This window comes from Leopardus geoffroyi, chromosome C1 (genome assembly GCF_018350155.1).
Source record: "Leopardus geoffroyi isolate Oge1 chromosome C1, O.geoffroyi_Oge1_pat1.0, whole genome shotgun sequence".
Lineage (NCBI taxonomy): Eukaryota > Metazoa > Chordata > Mammalia > Carnivora > Felidae > Leopardus > Leopardus geoffroyi.
Window position 1 is genome coordinate 31,244,493 of NC_059328.1, and position 20,063 is coordinate 31,264,555.

The window sequence follows — 20,063 nt, forward strand, 5'->3', positions numbered from 1 at the left end:
TCCCCAGAAATTAATTCATGTATCTAAATGACTGTTTCTTACTGCTAGATTAACAGGGTTTTGCTTCAATTTTCTTTTTTGTTTTCATAGATACAGTGCCAAGAAATATGACTCACGAGGGAATGCTGGTAATTCTGTTACAGAATTGTCGATCAATTCTTTGGTTTTCTTCTGAGTGATACGCCAAAAGTCAAAGAGTGCTCCTTCCTCAGTGGGCAGTTCAAATAGACCTACTACTAATTCTGTTAAAAGCAAAGCGAACCAAGCAAAACCCCAGAAACAATCTAACAAAAGAACTTGTTATCCGGTCATTAGAGTCCTTCACTTTCTCAAGTGATTTTTAATTATACTGATTACTTTTCTCTTCGAGGCATTTAGGAAGAGTTGGGAAATTCGAGATATTGTTAATTTCAACACATCTTTAGCATTACAATATCACTGTAATTTAAATATATTTTAGTTGCAGCTGCAGATTTAGCTCAACTTATTGTAAATAATAATTATGCAAATTAGCAACGCCAGTCTCTTTGACAAACCAACTAACCAAATTAGGCTTCTCTTTGGGGAGAAAAAAATTTTCCTTTTCAAGTCAAATAAATGTGTTAACAGGCGCCCCCGTGACCACATGTCACTTCTCAATCCCAAGATAAACATGGCACTGAGCTTTGACAGGGGTTGGTCCCTAAGGAAAGTAAGGCTCTTTCAGTTCAGGTGTTTTTAACCCACGCCTTCCTTGCTTTGTTCCAGGACACTCTTAGGCAAGATGCCACCCCGCCTTCACGTGGGGTGGCAGAGGCGACATCTTTAAACGCAAATCTCATCACTACCGCCCACTGTCTAACAGGTCTGCACTCGGAACACCCCAATATGGGCCCAAATCCCGCACTAAGAATGCCTAGTCTCGCTCTCCGCTCTCCTTTTCAGCCCTAAGGTGTCCCGGGCACGCCAAGCCTCAGTTTGATCTGCGCCAGGTCAGAAGCACGGTTTCCAGAGCCGGCGAAGTCGGCCCCTCTGCGGCTCTTCCCCGCTTCCTCACGGCGGGAGTGGCGGCCCCCTCAGCGTCAGCCCCAGCTCAGTCCCGACCACCAGTGGGCTTGCGCTGGCCGGGAAGGTCCCGCGCAGGCCGCAGCCCTGCCAGGGCAAGCCAGGCAACGAACGACGCCACCTCCCCCTCGGGGTAAAGCGACAGCTCTGCTGCGTTGCCGGGCCCAGGAGAGAGGCCGGAACCCTCGGCGAGAGGCAGGCGTGGGAGGGAGGGAGGGGGAAGAATGTTGGTGCAACGCAGCTCCGAGCGATCTGACCGGGCGTCCGAGCCGCAGCGGACGCAGGCCGGAACTCGGCGTGTGGACTTCGGCCCGCCTTGGGCCGGAAGTGGGGAAGGCGGGATTGTCCTTTTCCGGCAGAAAGTAGGAGGAACCGGGGGCGTCGCCGTGGGGAAGAGTGTTGGTGTAACACTGCCGGCTGCGCCGAGGGGTAGGATGGAGGCGGGTGTCGGTGTAGTGGCGCTCGGAAGGGACGGATATCGCTGTGGCACTGCGGAGACGCTCTGAGGGGACTGGTGTCGGTGTGGCACCGGTGCACGCTGAAGGAGCTGGCGGAACCGGGTGGCCATGGGGATGTGGGCGTCGCTGGACGCGATGTGGGAGATGCCGGCCGAGAAGCGTATTTTCGGGGCCGTGCTGCTCTTCTCCTGGACAGTGTATCTTTGGGAGACCTTCCTAGCGCAGCGACAGGTGAGCCTAGACGGGGCCCACCTGACCCCGACACCTGACCTGCCCGGGCCAGCGTCGGTCTCGACCCGCAAGTCCCTGGATGATTGCTGCGGCTCCAGCATCAGCCTCGACCCTATGGGTCCCTACTAGGCCTCCTAACTTGGCCCGATGGCGGGCTTGGCCTTGAGGGTATCTGGTGCCTCTGGGAGGTTTTCCGCGACGTGATCCTGGGACCCATGCCGGTTAGGGCCTGGTGAAAGGGAAGTCAGGGCCGACTTGAGTTGACTTGAGTCGTGCCTGGCCCACAGCTTTCTTAGGATCCTCAGGCCCAGACTTACCTCCTTTACCCTTGGCAGAGACCCATGAGCCTTTAAAAGGAAGATGCAACATTTTTACCAATCACAACTTCCCGGTGATGCTCAACCATGGGATTAGGACACCATTTTCTGAAAATAAAGACTTAACAAATCCTTCTAAGGACCTGAACTTTTTTCCCTTAAAAAACAAACAAACAAACATGTATACAGTATGTTGTTTTGCCCAAAGAACAATATGTTCTTTTTTTTAAACAATTAGAGCTGTAAAATAGAAACTGAAAGTTACTTAATAACAGTTTCCTGGAGGTAATCATAATGAACGGCCTGCTGTTGGAGATGCGAACTTTTAAATGAGATAGATCTTAAGTTTGTCTGCTTTATTGTCTCTGATTGCTGATTTGTTTTATCTACATTCTTCTATGTTGTCATTGTGTCAACCTGATGGCTATGAGAACCTTTTTTTAACTGCCAGAACTCTTTCTTGAGCATTACCTTCCTCTACAGTACACATTTCTTCTCTTGGGTTACTTTCTGCATGAATCTTTAAATTGGAATTTTTAGTTTTTCATCAGTGGCTGAGTTGTGTCTTGATCTCTTCTTTTAGCCCAGGATCTTTTTTTATTTACTTATTTTTTAGTCTTTTGAGTCTTTTTTTTTTTTTTTTTTTTTGTCTTTTTAAAAAGTAATCTCTATGCCCAATGTGGGGCTCAAACTCATGACCCCAGGATCAAGAGTCACATGCTCTACCAACTGAGCCAGCTGGGTGCCCCCTAGTTCAGGATCTTTAAAGAGGTGTTAAGCTGTATAGCACTAAGTTCTCTGACATAGATATCTTTGGATAACTTTATTAGTACAGAATCTTGAGGTCCTAAAGAAGATCCTTTGGATAAGGTAAACACAGTATATAGTGTCTAAATTGAGGGGCTTATTGAACATCTATCTGTCTTACTTTAACGATAAGCCCAGTTACAGTAACTGCTTTTTGAGAATGTCTCCTTTACTCAATTATGCTTTAACTTTTTTAATGTTTTTTATTTATTTTTGAGAGAGCGACAGAGAATGACTGGGGGTGGGGCAGAGAGAGGCTCCAGGCTCTTAACTGTCAGCACAGAGCCTGATGTGGGGCTTGATCCCAAACTGTGAGATCATGATCTGAGCCGAAGTCAGATACTTAACCAACTGAGCCATCCAGGCGCCTCCTCAGTTATGCTTTAATGTAATGCCTTTTATTGAGGGTTTGGTAAGGTGTCCAACAACGTATAGGGAAGCCATGTGTCATAAAACCATTGTAGGAGATACTGTCCACTATATTGCTTAGTTTCTGTGCCCTATATTATGTCCCGTGGTCTGAAATTTACCATTTCGAATTTGGCATAATGATAAAGTTTGTCTTTTATTTTTTTAATTTTAGAGATAAGAGTGTGTGAACAGGGGGGAGGGGTAAAGGGGAGAGACAGAGAACCTTAAGCAGGCTCCATGCTCAGTGCCGAGCTCCACCCTGGGCTCGATCCCACTACCCTGGAATCATGATCTGAGCCAAAATCTAGAGTTGGATGTTCAACTGACCGAGCCACCCAGGTGCCCCAAGTCTGTCTCTCTTGAAGACCTGATCTGTTTCCATTTGTCATTCCTCAGATTTCTCTGAATTTAGTTTCCAGGACCAAGTTTAGTAATTAGCTACAATATCTGTTAATACTTATGGCTAGCATGGCTTCCTTCTCCTTTCCATGAATTTGTTTTCTATATTATATAGGATGTATGTTTTTCTTGGAGTGAGTGGTACATCACCCTTTGTACATCACCATTTGTGATGTACAGTTTTGGTTTACATGTGCAGACTGAAGTGTGATGACAGCCCTGATTTTAATTTTCCCTTGTCAGCTAGCCTCCGAGTCTCTTGTTCTGCTTTTACTTTGCTGCGTCAGTTGTCTTCGCGGTCAGTGCACTTGATCAAACGTAATATTTGTGTATATGTAAAGCAAATTCAGTAGGCTTAAGTGACAGGTTAAGGCTGTAACCACTCAATGTTTGGTCATAAATGACTATTGTAATAAATAAGGCGTTGGCTTGACTGTCTCAAAGTGTTTTCTTCAAAATATTTCAGAGACGGATATATAAAACAACAACTCATGTACCACTGGAGTTAGGACAGATCATGGATTCAGAAACCTTTGAGAAATCCCGACTGTATCAGCTGGATAAAAGTACTTTCAGCTTCTGGTCAGGACTCTATTCAGAGATTGAAGGCACTGTGAGTAAATTACTTTCTGGAGAGACAACTTATCGAAATGTTTAGTACTCTGTAATGTTGGTTTTCATTTTGTATTGTGACACAAAATAGGGTACCATATCTACACATCCTAGAATGCTTTTTTAACCTTTGTTACCAGTAATAATGGGTGTGGAGCAAAAGAGGCTCATACATAATTGTTAGTGAGTTGAAAACTGTGGCATATGATAACTATCGTAGGTCAGGTGTGAAAAAGAACCTTCTATTATAAGATATTAAGACCTTCTTTTTTTTTTTTTTTTTTTTAGTTTATTTATTTATTTTGAGAGAGAGAGAATCCCAAGCAGGCTCTGCACATGAGGTCAGTGCGCAGGGCCTGACACAGGGCTCGAACCCACGAAACCGTGAGATTGGGACCTGAGCCAAAATTCAAGAGTTGGATGTTAAACCAACTGAAGCACCCAGGCGCCCCTCTGAGATATTCAGCAGTCTTTACAGGCCTTCCTGCCTCCGTCTTAACTTTTCTACTGCCCTTCACACTGCAGCCAAAGGAACCCTGAAGGATAATTCTGATCATGCTGTTCTCCTACATAAAACCTATCACTGGCTCACTGTTTCCTTCTGGGTGCAGTCCAGATTTTTTGGCATGAGTTTTGGGGGTACTTTTGACCTGGCCGTTGCTTACTTCAGCTTCATCTTTTTATTCGTCCCCCCAAATTCTTTCTCCTTTTTTGTCCAGCTTGGTTTCTTGTAACTTTGAGTTTTTTCACATGCTAGTATCTATCAGGGGTGCTCACCTCTACAAGTCCACTCTCTTGCTGGAGGCTGATTAATCCCCACTCTTCCATTAGGTTCCAGCTGAGACATCATCTCTTCTAAGAAACAGTTTGAGGGGCTCCTGGGTGGCTTAGTCAGTTAAGCCTCTGACTTCACTCAGGTCATGATCTCACGTTTCGTGAGTTTGAGCCCCACATCAGGCTCTCTGCTATCAGCACGGAGCCCACTTTGGATCCTCTCTGTCTCTGCCCCTCCCCAGCTCATGCGTGTGCAATGTGCTCTCTCTCTCAAAAATAAACATCTAGAAAAATTATTTAAAAAAAGAAAAGAAACCGTTTGAATCTTCCCCTGTCCCTCGAGATTGGTTAAGGCAGCATTCTTTCATTATTCCTGTCAGTACTTATCACATGGTGAGACTGATAGTTCTTTTTTTTTTTAAAGTTTATTTCTTTATCTTGAGAGAGAGAGAGAGGAAGGGAGAGGATCCCAAGCAGGCTCTGCATCAGGAGCATGGAGCCTGACATGGGGCTTAAACTCACAAACTGTGAGATCATGACCTGAGCTGAAACCAAAAGTCAGATGCTCAACCAACTGAGCCACCCAGGCACTCCAGACTGATAATTCCTTAAAGAAAGGATACTTTAAGGTCTTGTAATCATTTGGCATCTAGTGACTGGCATAAAATAAGCATATAATCCGTATTTCTTAAATGAAACAAGCGATGGGTCATTTTTACTTAGTAAAACAGACCCAGTCTTCCCCCCATGCTAAAAGAAGAGAGGCTGTGTAGTGTAGAGCAGTGTTTCTCAGTCTTTTCTTCATGATCACCCCTGGCCCTGTATCTTTTTAGACATTTTTTCTTTTATTAAAAAATTTTTTTTTAAAAGGTATCTATTTTTGAGAGAGAGAGAGAGAGAGAGAGAGAGACAGAGCATGAGTGGGGGAGGGGCAGAGAAAGAGGGAGACACAGAATCCGAAGCAGGCTCCGGGTTCTCGGCTGTCAGCACAGAGCCCAATGCGGGGCTCGAACTCACGGACCGTGAGATCATGACCTGAGCCAAAGTTGGATGCTTAACTGACTGAGCCACCCAGGTGCCCCTAGACATTTTTTTCTTAATCACCCCTCCATGAAATTTTAATACCACAGATATACTGTATATCTGTTTCTGTACTGTGTGTATGTATATCTGTGCTTTATAAATAAAATGAGTAAGGTTTCTCTTCATTCCCAAACACCAGTTGTTGGTTTTCCACCTCCAAGAACAATTGAAGGTCCGTGGTGCGGAGGTTAAGAACCCAGGTGGCTTGAGTCTGAATCTCAGTTCTACCATACCAGCTCTGGGGCCTCAAGCAAGTCACCACTTCTGTGCCTCAGTTTTCTCGTCTGTTAAAATTGTGTAGTGATACTTCCTCATTTGTAGTGTTGTTGAGAGGATTAAATGAGTTAATATGTGTGAGAAGATTCGAACAGTGCCTGATCCATTATCAATGCTCTGTAAGTGTTGGCCATTATTATTTTTATCATCATGATCGTGATTATCATCACTATTCCTCTAGACCTCTTTTAAATCTCCAGTACCACTAAGAGAAAGATTCCTAAATTGAAAATAAATGAGGTCAGCGACCATAATTGTTTCCTCAGTTATAGAGAAGAAACCAGCTGTTCAGAGCTTTGTTAAATGATGAAAACATTTCCAGCTGGTCACAAAATTTTCCTTGACAGTTACGGACTGGTGTGATTAGAACCAAATTATTACAAGTCTTTCCTATTTCCTCAGGATGATGTAAAGTAGCGAAAAGGTAAGGAGAAGAATTAAATCTTATCTGAAAAACAAAATTCATTTGGCTTTTAGGATATGTTGCAATTATTAGTAATTAGTCTTCTCAATGTTGATTTTTTAAATTATATTTTTTACAAGTCCAAGCCTGGTTTAGTTACAGAGATATTGAAGATTAGTATCGAAACTTGATGCTTTCCAACCAAGCCAGGCTTTATTGTGGTTTATATTTGGCTTTGATTAGTTTATCTGAATCATTTCTTTTGTTAAGGTCCAACTGTGAAATCATCCTTCAGAGGGAGAGATGGAAGCAGAGGTGGTGAATTTAGACACCGTTCTCTTTCCTCACTGATGTTTGATTCTGTGAAGTTCTTTGGCTTACCCCTCACAGGGCCATTATAAAAAGACAGGCAAAACATTTTCAGTCTCTTTCGTTGTCACTAGTAAACAGTTCCAGGAAAGATGGGCAGTAGCTTGGTTGTTACAGTTGGTGAGCATGGGGGTGGTCTAGTTTGTTCCAGGAGATGACAGAGACAGGGAAAACACATATAGAAAGAGAGCTTTGTAATGTGCTTGTTTGATGTTTACAACAGTGCTTTGAGGTAGAAAGGGTAGGCATTGTTATTCCCTTTTTGTGGATGAGAAGGTGGAGGCTCAGAGAAATTAAATGGCTTGTCCATTTAACGGCCAAGTGACGATAAGTGGGAGAAGTGGGTTTCAAGCTCTGCTCTTCTAAGTCTTTAAAATTGCATTGAAGAAACCATTCTCAAAACTCTAGGGACCACATCATAAATGTGCTGAATTTATCCTTGGGGAATTAGCTCTATTTACCGTTCGATGGGAAGCATTTTGTGTTACTTTGAAATCCTGTTCTGTTTGAAGACAGGTTCATTAATTCCTATTTTGTGTTGATTAAAATTAATAAGTTTTTATATTTTGGTCACAAAGAACAAGTGCAAAGATTGATTTAAACTTTTTGTTGCCTCTTTTTTTCTATCCGAAGGAACATAAGCAGAGGCCTTGTGTGACCAATTACAGGTGCCACTGTTCACGCAAATGTGACAAAGCACCCAGAGAGAAGGTGTCCAGCCTTTCTGAGACAGACTTTCCTGGTGTCTCACAAATGTCAGTGAAGAGCCTGATCAGGAAGTGGAAGGGCTGGGCAGTCGAGGAGGGCAGTGTAGCAACATTGAAATTGTTGCTTTTCCAATTTCTGTGGGTTTCTGAGTGAGCACCTTGGCCTTCTTGAGCCTCGTTTTTTTCCCCTCTTTGTGATGAGAAGCCGATACATATTAAACCATATCTCACATGGTTTGTGGCAAGGACTGAGTGAGTGAGATAATGTCGATGAAGCCATTAGTACACTGCTCAATACATAGCAGTCACTTCGTCACTGGGTTTCTTTGGGCAAGTAACTTTAACCTCTGATTTTCAGGTGTCTCATCTATAATGTGGTAGTGACTATATGTCTTGCCTGCTTTGCAAGAGTCTAGTGGGATCTTATGTTTAAGAGTGATGGAGTTGTGGGGCGCCTGGGTGGCTCAGTCGGTTAAGCGTCCGACTTCAGCTCAGGTCATGATCTCACGGTCCGTGAGTTCAAGCCCCGCTTCAGGCTCTGTGCTGACAGCTCAGAGCCTGGAGCCTGTTTCAGATTCTGTGTCTCCCTCTCTCTCTGACCCTCCCCCGTTCATGCTCTGTCTCTCTCTGTTTCAAAAATAAATAAACGTTAAAAAAATATTATAAAAAAAAAGTGCTGGAGTTGTTTTTGTTGGGCTCATTAGTTCTTGTTATAAGACATCCCAGCAGCCTGCTCAGTGAGATTATCAATAGAGGGAAACTTTACTGTTCACTGTGTTTTATATTTCATTTCCCAAAGTATACTAAACAAGGTTTGCGACAGCAGTTTCTAAAAGCATTCCGAGATGCATTTGAAGTTCATATTAAAACTACCCTTGATGCGTACTTAAAAGCTGGACTTTTAATAATAGGTGTTTTAACGTTTCACCAGAAGGCTTATAAATCCTTAATTTTGCATTATTTATTAGGATTAAGAACAGGATGAAAGAAGTGCCGTCTCAAGTCGATTAGTTCAACAGGCGGTGCATATACCAGACAGTGGTGCCAAAGCATATCTTTTGGGAAGACGGGGTTTACATCCAAGATTGGGTTAGGTGAAATAGTTGGACGAAGAGTTAAGGGAGCCTTTAAGACAGCAATTTATTAAACCCAAGATTTTCAGACTTTGGTGACTGTGCCTGGAGACTGCCCGGCTCCACTTCCAGTTCCTGATTCAGTGGTTCTGGGGTGGAGCCCGAGTATTTGCATTTCTAACACATTCCCAGGTGATGCTGCTGCTGCTGCTGCTGTACAGAAACTATATTTGAGGTCCATGGTATTAAACCAACCCAGCATACAGGGAAACATCTAAAAGATGGATGGCACCAAGTGTGGGTGAGATTGTAGGGAACAGGAGCCCTCCAGTACTGCCGACGAGGGTGTAATTTGGCGTAAACACTGCAGAGAACAAGCTGATCATAATACCAAATACATTTACCAGTCATTGTGGATGGATCTAAAAATATGTAGAGTGTAAAAAGCAAGTTGTAGAATAAGTACAATATGATGTTATTTATATATAGTCTCAAAAAGCATATATAAATCACTATATTATTTATGGATACATATATAAAAATGGAAAGTAGATTGGAAGGCTTCCCATGAAATATACGATAGTGCCAAAACCTGTCAAAACCACAATGAACCGTGTGTGAACCAATGAGAATATTGTGCTTCTAACCAAGGAGTGTGATTGATCGTTGTGTTCCTGAGACTCCAGGGAAAGGAAAACTAAACCGATTCCTCTTTAGTTCCATAAACTTAGTATCTGTTGTGGCAGGTTGTGTTTTGTAAGCATGCATTCTTTTCAGATTTTAAGAGCAGCTTGCTCATTCGAATGTCATGGTGATTTGGTGAATATCTTTGTTTGCTGTATCTGCCCAAGACAAAGGGTGGTGCTGAGAAGGGGGCCTCCTCCTATGAAACCCTGACTCCTACCTCAAGATTCACCTTTTCCTTACCTGGGGGAAGCACAGATATCCCATTCTGTCCCTCAGTTTGGTAAGTGGACCTGACTCTCCACTTACACTGATACTAATACTTTGTCCTGACGGATGGGGGCTGTTTCCTTTTAGGCGAAAACCACTTAGGGAGCCACATAGCCTTGGTCAGATCCCATTTATGTGACTCATTAGCCGTGAGATTCTGGATAAATTGCTTACCTTTTCTAAGTTTAGTCCCTGATCCATAAAACTTTTGTTGTGGTCTTTTGGCAAATTTATTTATTTATTCATTCATTCATTCATTCATTCATTCATTTATTTTACAGCTTCACTTTATAGAGACATAATTCACATACCATCCTAATTTATCTGTGTAAAATGTACAGGCATAAATACTTTACCAGGCTAAACTTAGTATCTCAATTGGTTTGTATCCACGTAAATGCATATTTTAGCCTAAATAAGATAGGTCTCTTTTTTCTTCAGAGATAATTATTTTGTCCTTTTTTCTTTTCTTTCTTATGTTTTATTTATATTTTGAGAGAGTACGAGTGGGGGAGGGGCAGAAAGAGAGGGGGACAGAGGATCTGAAGCAGGTTCTGCACTGATAGGCTGACAACAGAGAATGCAGGGCTTGAAGTCACGGACCACAAGATCATGACCTGAGCCGAAGCAGGATGATCAACTGAGCTACCCAGGCACCCCCTGTCCCTTTTTCTTTATGAAATGTTCCCATCTGATAATTTCTAGTCTTCAAATTTAACCAAAGTATGTCTTGTTTTATAGCTTATTCTTCTTTTTGGAGGAATTCCTTATCTCTGGAGACTTTCTGGACGGTTCTGTGGCTATGCTGGCTTTGGACCAGAATATGAGGTATGTGATTCATTAGCATATATATTTTAGAGTCTTACTTTTTGCTTGGCTAGCTATACATGGAAGTTAATTTTTTGGCTCTGTCTTAGGCTTGCTTCTCCGTTTGTACAATCCTTGTCCACACATGCTATGTTAGGATAATGCTAGTTATTGTAGCACACTCCAGAATTTCAATAGCTTATCACAATACTTTATTTCTCAATCACAGAATAGCCTCGCGTGAGTATTTTTGGCCAACAGGTGACATTCTTCCACATGGGGAGCCAGGGACCCGGTCTCTTTTCATCTATGGCTGTGCCGTCTCCTGAGTGCCCCAGAGTTCTCTGCGTCCAACAGGCAGGTGGAATGAGGGGGTGGAGAAAGTACATTCTCTTCTTAATTCCCTTGGCTCTGTAGTATCCTTTGCATTCACATCTTGCTGGTGAACCAGTCATTTAGTCTCAGATGTAAGGGAACGGGGGAATGTGCGCTCCAGTTAGGCAAGCTATTTCTCAGGGACAACCCCTTCCTTCCAGTGAAAGGGGAAACAAGAATTTCCTTGAACCCACTCAACAGACGCTCTGTACCATACGTAGTTAGCAGATACTTCAAACAAGGACAGGGAATGTATCTTTGAGAGTCTCCTTGGAGCTCCTTGAGTCGACTACCTCTTCTTACAGAAGTTCCATTCCCTGGGCAAAGCCCTAAGCCTGAGACTCCCTGACCTGTGGTGGATGCTAGGACACTGCCTCCTGACTTCTTGTTGGAAATTGCCAACTCTCTTCCCTCTTTCCTGATTGTTTATTTGAAATGATGGCTCTCTTCTACATGTATGGGTACCTTGGGTTTTAATTCAGCTCATCCTATGTCCCTTTTCTGTATACCTTTTTCTAAATCAGCCAAACTCTTTAATTTTTTTTTTTTTTTTTTTAACATTTATTCATCTTTGAGATGACAGAGAGAGACAGCATGAGCGGGGAAGGGGCAGAGAGAGGGAGACACAGAATCCGAAGCAGGCTCCAGGCTCTGAGCTGTCCACACAGAGCCCGACGCGGACTCAAACTCACAAACTGTGAGATCATGACCTGAGCCGAAGTCGGACGCTCAACCGACTGAGCCACCCAGGTGCCCCTCAGCCAAACTCTTTAAAGACATGATCTAGTATAAGTTTCTCTGCCTTGTCCCAACCAGGCTTGCCATCTTGTCCTCTTCCACTTACGGGGTGCTCTTTTCTCTCTCTGTGCTTTTGTAAATTGCAAGGAATTCTTCCTTTCCTTGTCTCTCCTGTCCCTTTAGTTTACCTCTTCAGAGTGGCATCCTGAGTCTCCTCAGCCTTGTAAGCCTTGCAAGCCTTGCTTGAATTTACCAGCATATGTATTTGTCTCTCATTTTTTGGTTCTTTTAACCATTTTGTCTATATGGCTTCAGGTGACTTTCACATAGTGCCTATGTAATAAAAGAAACATTGTTTTATTGCTTCCTCTGGCAAGTAAACTCTGAGATACAGATGTTGTTTCAGACTTTGTAACCCATAGAATCAAGCACATTGCTTGAAATCCTGTAAGTACTCAGCAACTACCTATTGATTTGTTCACTAATCATTCATTTGAAGAAGGAATTAATATTACACTATAAAAACCGCCACTGTTTTCTTCTTGTGTTTAGATCACTCAGTCCTTGGTGTTTCTCCTGTTGGCTACGCTTTTCAGTGCATTGACTGGTTTGCCATGGAGTCTTTATAATACTTTTGTGATAGAAGAAAAACATGGTTTCAATCAACAGGTAAACTGGAGAATGCAAATATTCTCTCTTATTTATTTTTATATTAAAAATTGTTTTTAATGTTTATTTATTTTTGAGAGAGAGGGAGAGAGAGTGAGAGCAGGGGAGGGGAGGAGAGAAAGGGAGAGAAAGGGAAAGGAGAGAGAAAGGAGACACATGACCTGAGCCGAAGTCTGACGACCAACTGACTGAGCCACCCAGGCGCCCCTCAAATATTCTCCTGTAAATATAAAGACTTCTTTGTGCTTTTTTTCCCCTCTGCTGGTAATAATTGAAGCATAATTTGCTGTTTTAGAGCATGAATTCAGTGAAGGAAAAGGAACTGCAGATCATAGGTTAAAGTCTTGCCATAAACTCTTCTAGTACTAAAGTCTAGTATCCTTTTGCTAACATTTAAATGGGTTGATTTTGAACTGTAAAATGCCAGACATTTACTTGTCGTCTTAGACAACCTAGTGTCATATAATATAGACTCACTGCCTTTTAACTGTTAAAATTTCTTTAATAGGGACGCCTGGGTGGCTCAGTTGGTTAAGCATCCGACTTCGGCTCAGGTCATGATCTCATGGCTCGTGAGTTCGAGCCCCGTGTTGGGCTCTGTACTGACAGCTCAGAGCCTGGAGCCTGCTTCAGGTTCTGTGTCTCCCTCTCCCTGCCCCTCCCCGACTTGTGCTCTGTCTCACTCTCTCTTTCTCAAAAATAAATAAACATTAAAAAAATTAAAAATAAAATTATGTATCCTTTATATTCACTTATTATTTACTTTAAAAGCAGTTTCTCATTTTCTTGTGATAATCTTTTCTTTTTTCAGACTTTGGGCTTCTTCATGAAAGATGCAGTCAAGAAATTTATCGTGACTCAGTGCATTTTATTGCCTGTGTCTTCACTTCTACTTTATATTATTAAAATTGGGGGAGACTATTTTTTTATATATGCCTGGCTGTTCACATTAGTTGTTTCTCTGGTGAGTAAAATCTTTGTTTCATTTTCTTTTACAAAATTTTCTTGGCAAGATAACTATGATTTAATCTTCATTAGCATGTAAACAGTTCTTGAGAAGCAAATGAAATATAAATAAGTGGTCATCTAAATTTCCCCCTTGGTTTCTGCCTTTGGGTATAGAAATAGGAGAACTGACCCTGACCGTAGATTTTTTTCCCCTTATGCTGACTCGGATCCTAGGAGCTGGTTATTAGTTACCGTTAATAGTTGTCAGGCAGTTTTAGGCTGTGCATTTGTGAGTTGTCACCAGAATGGATGACTAGGTTTGATCATTTAGTCACTCTTTACTGAGCTCCAGTGCCTAAACATCATGGATGTTTTGAAGGGAGACTAGATTTAAGAGGGATAAGAAAAAGAAACCCTAAACCTGCCTGATTTTTTTCTGCCCTCTTTCCCCTGCTTTTTCCCTCCTCCGTTCGTGCTTTTTTATCCCTTCTTCTCTGTTCCCTTCCCCCTTGCTCCTCACTTCTCTTCTCCCTTTTCTCCCCTCCCCTGTCTTCCTTCTCCCTCCCTTCCCTCTCACCCCGCATCTTTCCTTCCTCACATCTTTGCTTCTTCTCTCTACCATATTCTAAACCACTTCACAACGCACACACTACAACACAATGAAAACAGTCTGTTCACAGCTCCCAGGAAATAGCATCTATCAGCTCTTCAACTTCTGTGATGATGAGGTGTATTTTAGTCTGAATTGCCATGGTGCTCTCTGCTTCACTTTCCACTGGTGGGACCAAGCTCCAAGAACAGGTGCTAGTTGGATTTGCACATATCTGTGTATGGCCAATGAAGTGAGAGGAGAGAGCAGACGGAATGTTCCAGAAATGCTTAAGGAAGTGCCATTTCAACCTCAGTGTACACTGTGGGTAATTAATTTTTTACACTACAGGTAATTAATTTTAGTAGACCACCCAAATAATAGCACACAATCAAGCTCTAGTAATTAATTTTTAGCAAAGAATGCAAGTCTCTTGTGATTACTCTGAAAGGCAGAATTCCAAGTTATGATGGGCTTATGAAGTAGCAGAAAGTCCCAAGATAGTTTTTGAATGGACCATTTGACTTTTCAGTTATTACCACATAGAGACTACTCACTTTGATTTAATTTAACAGATACTGAGCACTTATTATCTGGTAGTATTTGGGGTTGGGAATACCAGAACAAATGAAAAGATCCATGTTCTCAAGGCTAGATCATGTAGTTGTTTTAATATGATTGAATCTGTATAAATGGCAGTGCTTTTTTAAGAACGTATTCATAGGGCTGCCTAGGTGACTTACCCCGGTGGGGCTCTGCTGACAGCTCGGAGCCTGCTTAGGATTCTCTGTCTCCCCTTCTCTCTTTTTCTCTCTGTCCATCCTCCCCTGTGCATTCTCTTTCCCTCTGTCTCTCTCTCTCAGAAATAAATAAACATTTAAAAAAATGATGGAAAATCAGATTTCTAAAAAAAAAAAAGCATACTCATAGGTTGTTCTGACATTTGTTTTTCAGGTGCTTGTCACAATCTATGCTGATTATATTGCCCCTTTATTTGACAAGTTCACACCTCTGCCTGAGGGAAAGCTTAAACAAGAAATTGAAGTAATGGCAAAGAGTATTGACTTTCCTTTGACTAAGGTGTATGTTGTTGAAGGTAAGGCTATCCGGGGGTAAGGAGGTTTTACTCAAGTGTTTTGATTTGTTAGGATTTTACATTTTGGCTTCTGAAGATTTCTAGGACTTGGTGGCAGAGTCCAGGGATAGAAACTGGTAGCCTGATACCAAGCCTGCTCTTACCTGCAGCTGTGTTGGGTTGGCTTTACCGTGTTGGTTTTAAGTTTTGGCCAAGGCCTTTTTCACTGCTAGTTGTATCATGTATATGACACTGGTTTATATACTTCTGTTACCTTCCTGCTCCCTCAGGGAATGGAGTTGGACTTTCGCATAGTCCAGTTCCATTTAGCTCTAGTTGGGGGCTTATAAAATAAAACCAGTGATGCTGGCTTTGTCTCATCCAACAAAACTTCCAGTGTTCTGGAGGAGTCCGATTTCACTTGCACGTACACCAGAAACTGTAGTACCATTGGATACTTCAGATTAGTTGTTCTCTGCTTTTTTGATGATTGCTTTTGAGAGTTAAGCTATGTATTAGCTTACATAAGACTACTAAAGTCTCAAGCCCAAAAAGACGTAGAGTAAAACTGTTGTATGATACCATGACTTTCAGAATCTATAATTAAAAGCCATGTAAATGTGTGAGGCACTGGTTCTGCCTCTGCCAGTGGGATCTTGGACGAATCCCTTCACGCCTCTCGGCTTCGCTTTTGCTTCTCTTAAACCATAGTTTGGCAAACGTTTTCTGTAAAGGGCTTGTCAATAAATATTTGAGGCTTTGTGGGCCACATGGTCTCTGTTGCAGCTGTTGAACCCTGCCATTAATTAGTACAGAAGCAGTCACAGATAATGCATAAGCAAATGAGCATGGCTATGTTCTAATAAAATTTTATTTATAAAACCAGGTGGGAAATTAAATTTGTCCTGCAAACCATACTTTGCCCATCACTCCTTTAAATAAAAAAAGAAAAAAAAAAAATCAGTGAGAAACAGCTGTACTGAATGAAGGACTAGAACCTGAGAAGTAACTGCAGGGCCAGGGAGAAGAGATGACTGCGATGGGAAAGAATGAATTAACAGCAACTAGAAGAGCATAGAAATCTCAGACTTGTAGTGGCTTCTGAGGTTATACAGCCTGGCTGACTGCACAATTGGGACATTTCCATGGGGGAAATGGTAGAAGAATGACAATTCACACTACTTCTTTAGCCTCTGGGATCACTACTCTTTTAGTGAATAGTAAACTGGAAGTGCAGTAATCAGGGCAGAAGCATGGTCTCTGAGGGGTTTTTATGGAAGGGGGCGGCCTGAGTTGCTTATCACTTAAGTTATAATCAGAGAATATGAAATGACAGCTAATGATATCAGAATAGAGGCAATTGATGTGTAAATATATACTGTCAGTGCCATATGGTTTTAGATGAAATAAGGACAGCTTTATGGAGAATTACAACATGAGCTGGGACTTTATGGAAAATAAGGATTTGGCTTTTTTTTTTTTTTTTTTTTTTTTTCTCACTCCCTGGCCATCTTGTGGGGCCAGCCCACACCTAAGACAGGAAGACGGTGGCCGAAAAGATGAAAAAGCCACTGGAGTTGATTAACTCTGGGCTGCAAATCAATATGAAAAGTGGAAAGTATGTGCTGGGATACAGGCAGACTCTGAAAATGGTCATCCTGGCCAACAACTGCCTAGCCTTGAGGAAATCTGAACTAGGGTATTATGCCATCCTGGCCAAAACTGGTGTCTGTCCCTACGGTGGCAATAGTATTGAATTGGGCATAGAACGTGGAAAATACTGTGGAGTATGCACACTGGCTATCATTGACCCAGGTGATTCTGATGTAATCAAAGCATTCCAGAACAGACCAGTGAAAAGTAAATCATGCAACTTTTTTTTTTTTTTTAATATAACTGGCCAGAGCGTGTTAAAAAAAAAAAAAAAAAGATTTGAGTAGGTGGAGGGTAGCATATGAGAGGTCAGGTTGTGACATCAATAGGCTTGGGTTTGAATCCTGTTTTGTTTTGTTTTTTATAGTTTATTTTTTAATTTACATCCAGGTCAGTTAGCATATAGTGCAACAATGATTTCAGGAGTAGATTCCTTAATGCCTCTTCCCCATTTAGCCCATCCCCCCTGAATCCTGTTTTTATCACAAATTACCTGTGTGACTTTGGCGACTTACCTTTGCTAAATGGAAGTTTACTGATCTGTAATGTATGTTTTTGTTCTTAATAATGATCACAGTCCTCAGAAATACTTTGACTAAGTGTTGTTACTACTAATAACAATACACATTATGGATTTGTAAATTGACAGGGATATTGTAGTGAAAAGTCCACAACATTCTGTTCTCAGAAAGTACCAGATAGCAGGTGCTGGGCAGAGAATCTAGTGTGATGTGATGCAGGATGACTGAGTAGATACTTTAGATTGGGTCATCAGGCAGGACCTCTCTGAGCAGATGAGTGTTAGCTGACACCTGAAGGAAGGAGCCATCCATGCTGAGATTAGTAGGAAAACCTTCTAGAGCTTTGTGTCTTCAAGAAACAGAAGAAAGTCCAGTGTGACTCAGCACAGCAGAAGGGTGTTATGACATGAACAGTGTGAGATATACACAGGAGTCAGTCCACACAGGCCTTTGTAAATCACGGTAGGACCTTGGGTTTTATGTTAAGTTCAAGGGGGCAAAATCCATTAGAGGTTTTAGTGACATGGTCTGGTTTGTACTTTTTAAATATTGTGGGTTGCTGTGTGGAGAAAAGGTTGTAGTGGGAGGGCAAGAGTAGCAGCAGGACGAGCAGTTAGGAGACTGTGGTAGGGGTCAGCGAGGAGGTAGGGCAGCTTAGACTAGGACAGTAATTTCTAGAGTGAAGTGGATGCATTGGAGATGTGTTTCAGAGGTAGAGTTGATGGAATTTATTCAGAGATTACCTGTGAAGGAATTGGGGAAAGGGAGACACTTAGGGTAATGACCTAGATTTTTGGCCTGAGCAGCTGAAAAATGATAGTTTACTGAGATGGGAAAACTGAGCAAAGAGCAGGTTTGTGGGGGATTAAGTTCTACTGGATTAAGTTCTACATTTTGAGGTATCTATTTCAACACTGTATTAGAGTTCCTCAAGCAGTGATTAGCTCTGAGTGAGCAGTAGAACCAACTGTGGCTAACTGAAGCAGGAAAATTCCTTATTGAATCAATGTTTGATAACTCACAAAGTCACCGGGAAAGTTAAGTTTACTAGCTTGGAAAATGGACTGTTCCCAGGGAGATGAGGAGGTTAGAATCACATTGTAGAACCAGTCTGGTGTGGACCCTGCTCTTGCCTCCTGCTGTTGAATTCAGTAGTATGCTCCCTTATATCATCCCTACCACTTGTATCCATAGCATTAATTCCTCACTGCCCTGGTTCTTTGCATAATTAGCTAAATCTTGAGAGTCCCCAGTAGGTGCATCTGATTGAACCAGGGCACGGGCTAACTGCCAGCAGTGCTGGGGATGCGAATATCTGGCCTTTTAGATTTCTCAAATGAGAAGCAGTCTCCCACAAGACTTACATGGTGAGAAATTTCCTAAACTCTGAAAGGAGAATTCAACATGGAGCAGGAAAACACACACACACACACACACACACACACACACACACGAATATAAATAACAAATCTGCATTAAAGACCTCCTTGTGGAGATATACAGATGTCAGATAGGCAGCTGGATATATGAGTCTGGAGTTCTAGGGGAGAGGTCAGGGCCAGAATATTGATAGGGAAGTATCTGGCACATAGATGGTGTTTAATGCCATGAAGAGGGCACTTAGAGAAGAGAAAGGGGCTCAGGTTGAAGTCAGTAGGAGAGGAAGAGCCAGCAATGGAGGCTGAGGAGGAGAGACCATTGAGGTAGCAATAAAGCCAGGAGAAAGTGGTGTTTCTTTTAAGACAGGAGAAGAAAGTCTTTCAGGGAAGGAGTGGTCAGCTGTGTCAAATGCTGCTGAGGGGGTGCCTGGCCGGCTGAGTTGGAAGAGTAAGTGACCATTGATCTCAGGGCTGTGAATTTGAGCTCCCATGGGGTGTGGAGATTACATAAATAAACAAAAAATGCTGCTGGTAGGTGAAGGTAAGACATCATAAGACATGAAGACACAAATGGCAGTGCCTTACATTGGTTTTTCAGAATTCTCAAGTATATTACTTCATATCTCAAGTGGTATCATTAACCCATTCAGTAAACAAGCATTATTGAATATACTACATGCCACTACAGTGATACAAAAAGCTTATGGTCTAGAGCAGGGACTCTTAAACTTTAGTGACTATAAGAATATTCTGGAAGTTTTGCTAAAAGACAGATTCTTGGGCTCCATTCCCAGGTGTTTTAGTATCTACTTTTAACAAGCTCCCCTAGGTGATTTTGGTATACGTATTCCTTGAGCTACACTTTAAGGTATTAATTTTATTTTATTTATAAGCATATAATTTGCTTACTTCCATAAATAAGGCAGCTTCTAAGAAGTATTTTTAATTTAAAAATTAGAATCAAAGGAGACATAAATGAGATAGAAGTGTAAGACCTCTGAATTACACATAACTTTCCAGATGCTGAGGTCCTGAACTACTGACAAAATTGGACCACGTGTTTGACTCTTAATTTCTAGGCAACAAAACCAAAAGATGAAAAAATAAACACATAAATAGGTTAATATTTATCAAAGTCTTACTATATTCTAAACATATATACTTCTATATATGTAAATATACTGTATTCTAAATATATTGTTGGGGCGCCTGGGTGACTCAGTTGGTTAAGCATCCAACTCCGGCTCAGGTCATGATCTCACCGTTTGTGAGTTTGAGCCTATGTCAGGCTCTGTGCTGACAGCTTGCTCAGAGCCTGGAGCCTGCTCCAGACTCTGTCTCCCTTTCTCTCTGCCCCTGCCCCACTCACACTCTGTCTCTGTCTCTCTCAA

General features: G+C 42.0%; 1 protein-coding gene and 1 pseudogene across 3 annotated transcripts in view; both read left to right on the plus strand.

Moving 5' to 3' along the window:
- The first annotated feature begins 1,303 nt into the window (after nucleotides 1–1,303).
- Nucleotides 1,304–20,063, plus strand: part of ZMPSTE24 (zinc metallopeptidase STE24) — a 40,553-nt gene continuing 21,793 nt past the window's right edge. Inside the window, exons 1-6 of one of the 3 annotated variants that reach the window (XM_045482324.1) lie at nucleotides 1,304–1,733; nucleotides 4,134–4,280; nucleotides 10,660–10,746; nucleotides 12,391–12,507; nucleotides 13,319–13,471; nucleotides 14,999–15,140. In XM_045482324.1, the coding sequence (XP_045338280.1) occupies nucleotides 1,611–1,733; nucleotides 4,134–4,280; nucleotides 10,660–10,746; nucleotides 12,391–12,507; nucleotides 13,319–13,471; nucleotides 14,999–15,140 (769 nt within the window). In that variant the 5' untranslated portion in view covers nucleotides 1,304–1,610. The remainder of the gene's footprint in view (nucleotides 1,734–4,133; nucleotides 4,281–10,659; nucleotides 10,747–12,390; nucleotides 12,508–13,318; nucleotides 13,472–14,998; nucleotides 15,141–20,063) is intronic. The other 2 variants (XM_045482326.1, XM_045482325.1) reach the window with 2 other exon arrangements.
- Nucleotides 16,655–17,029, plus strand: LOC123599870 (annotated as a pseudogene).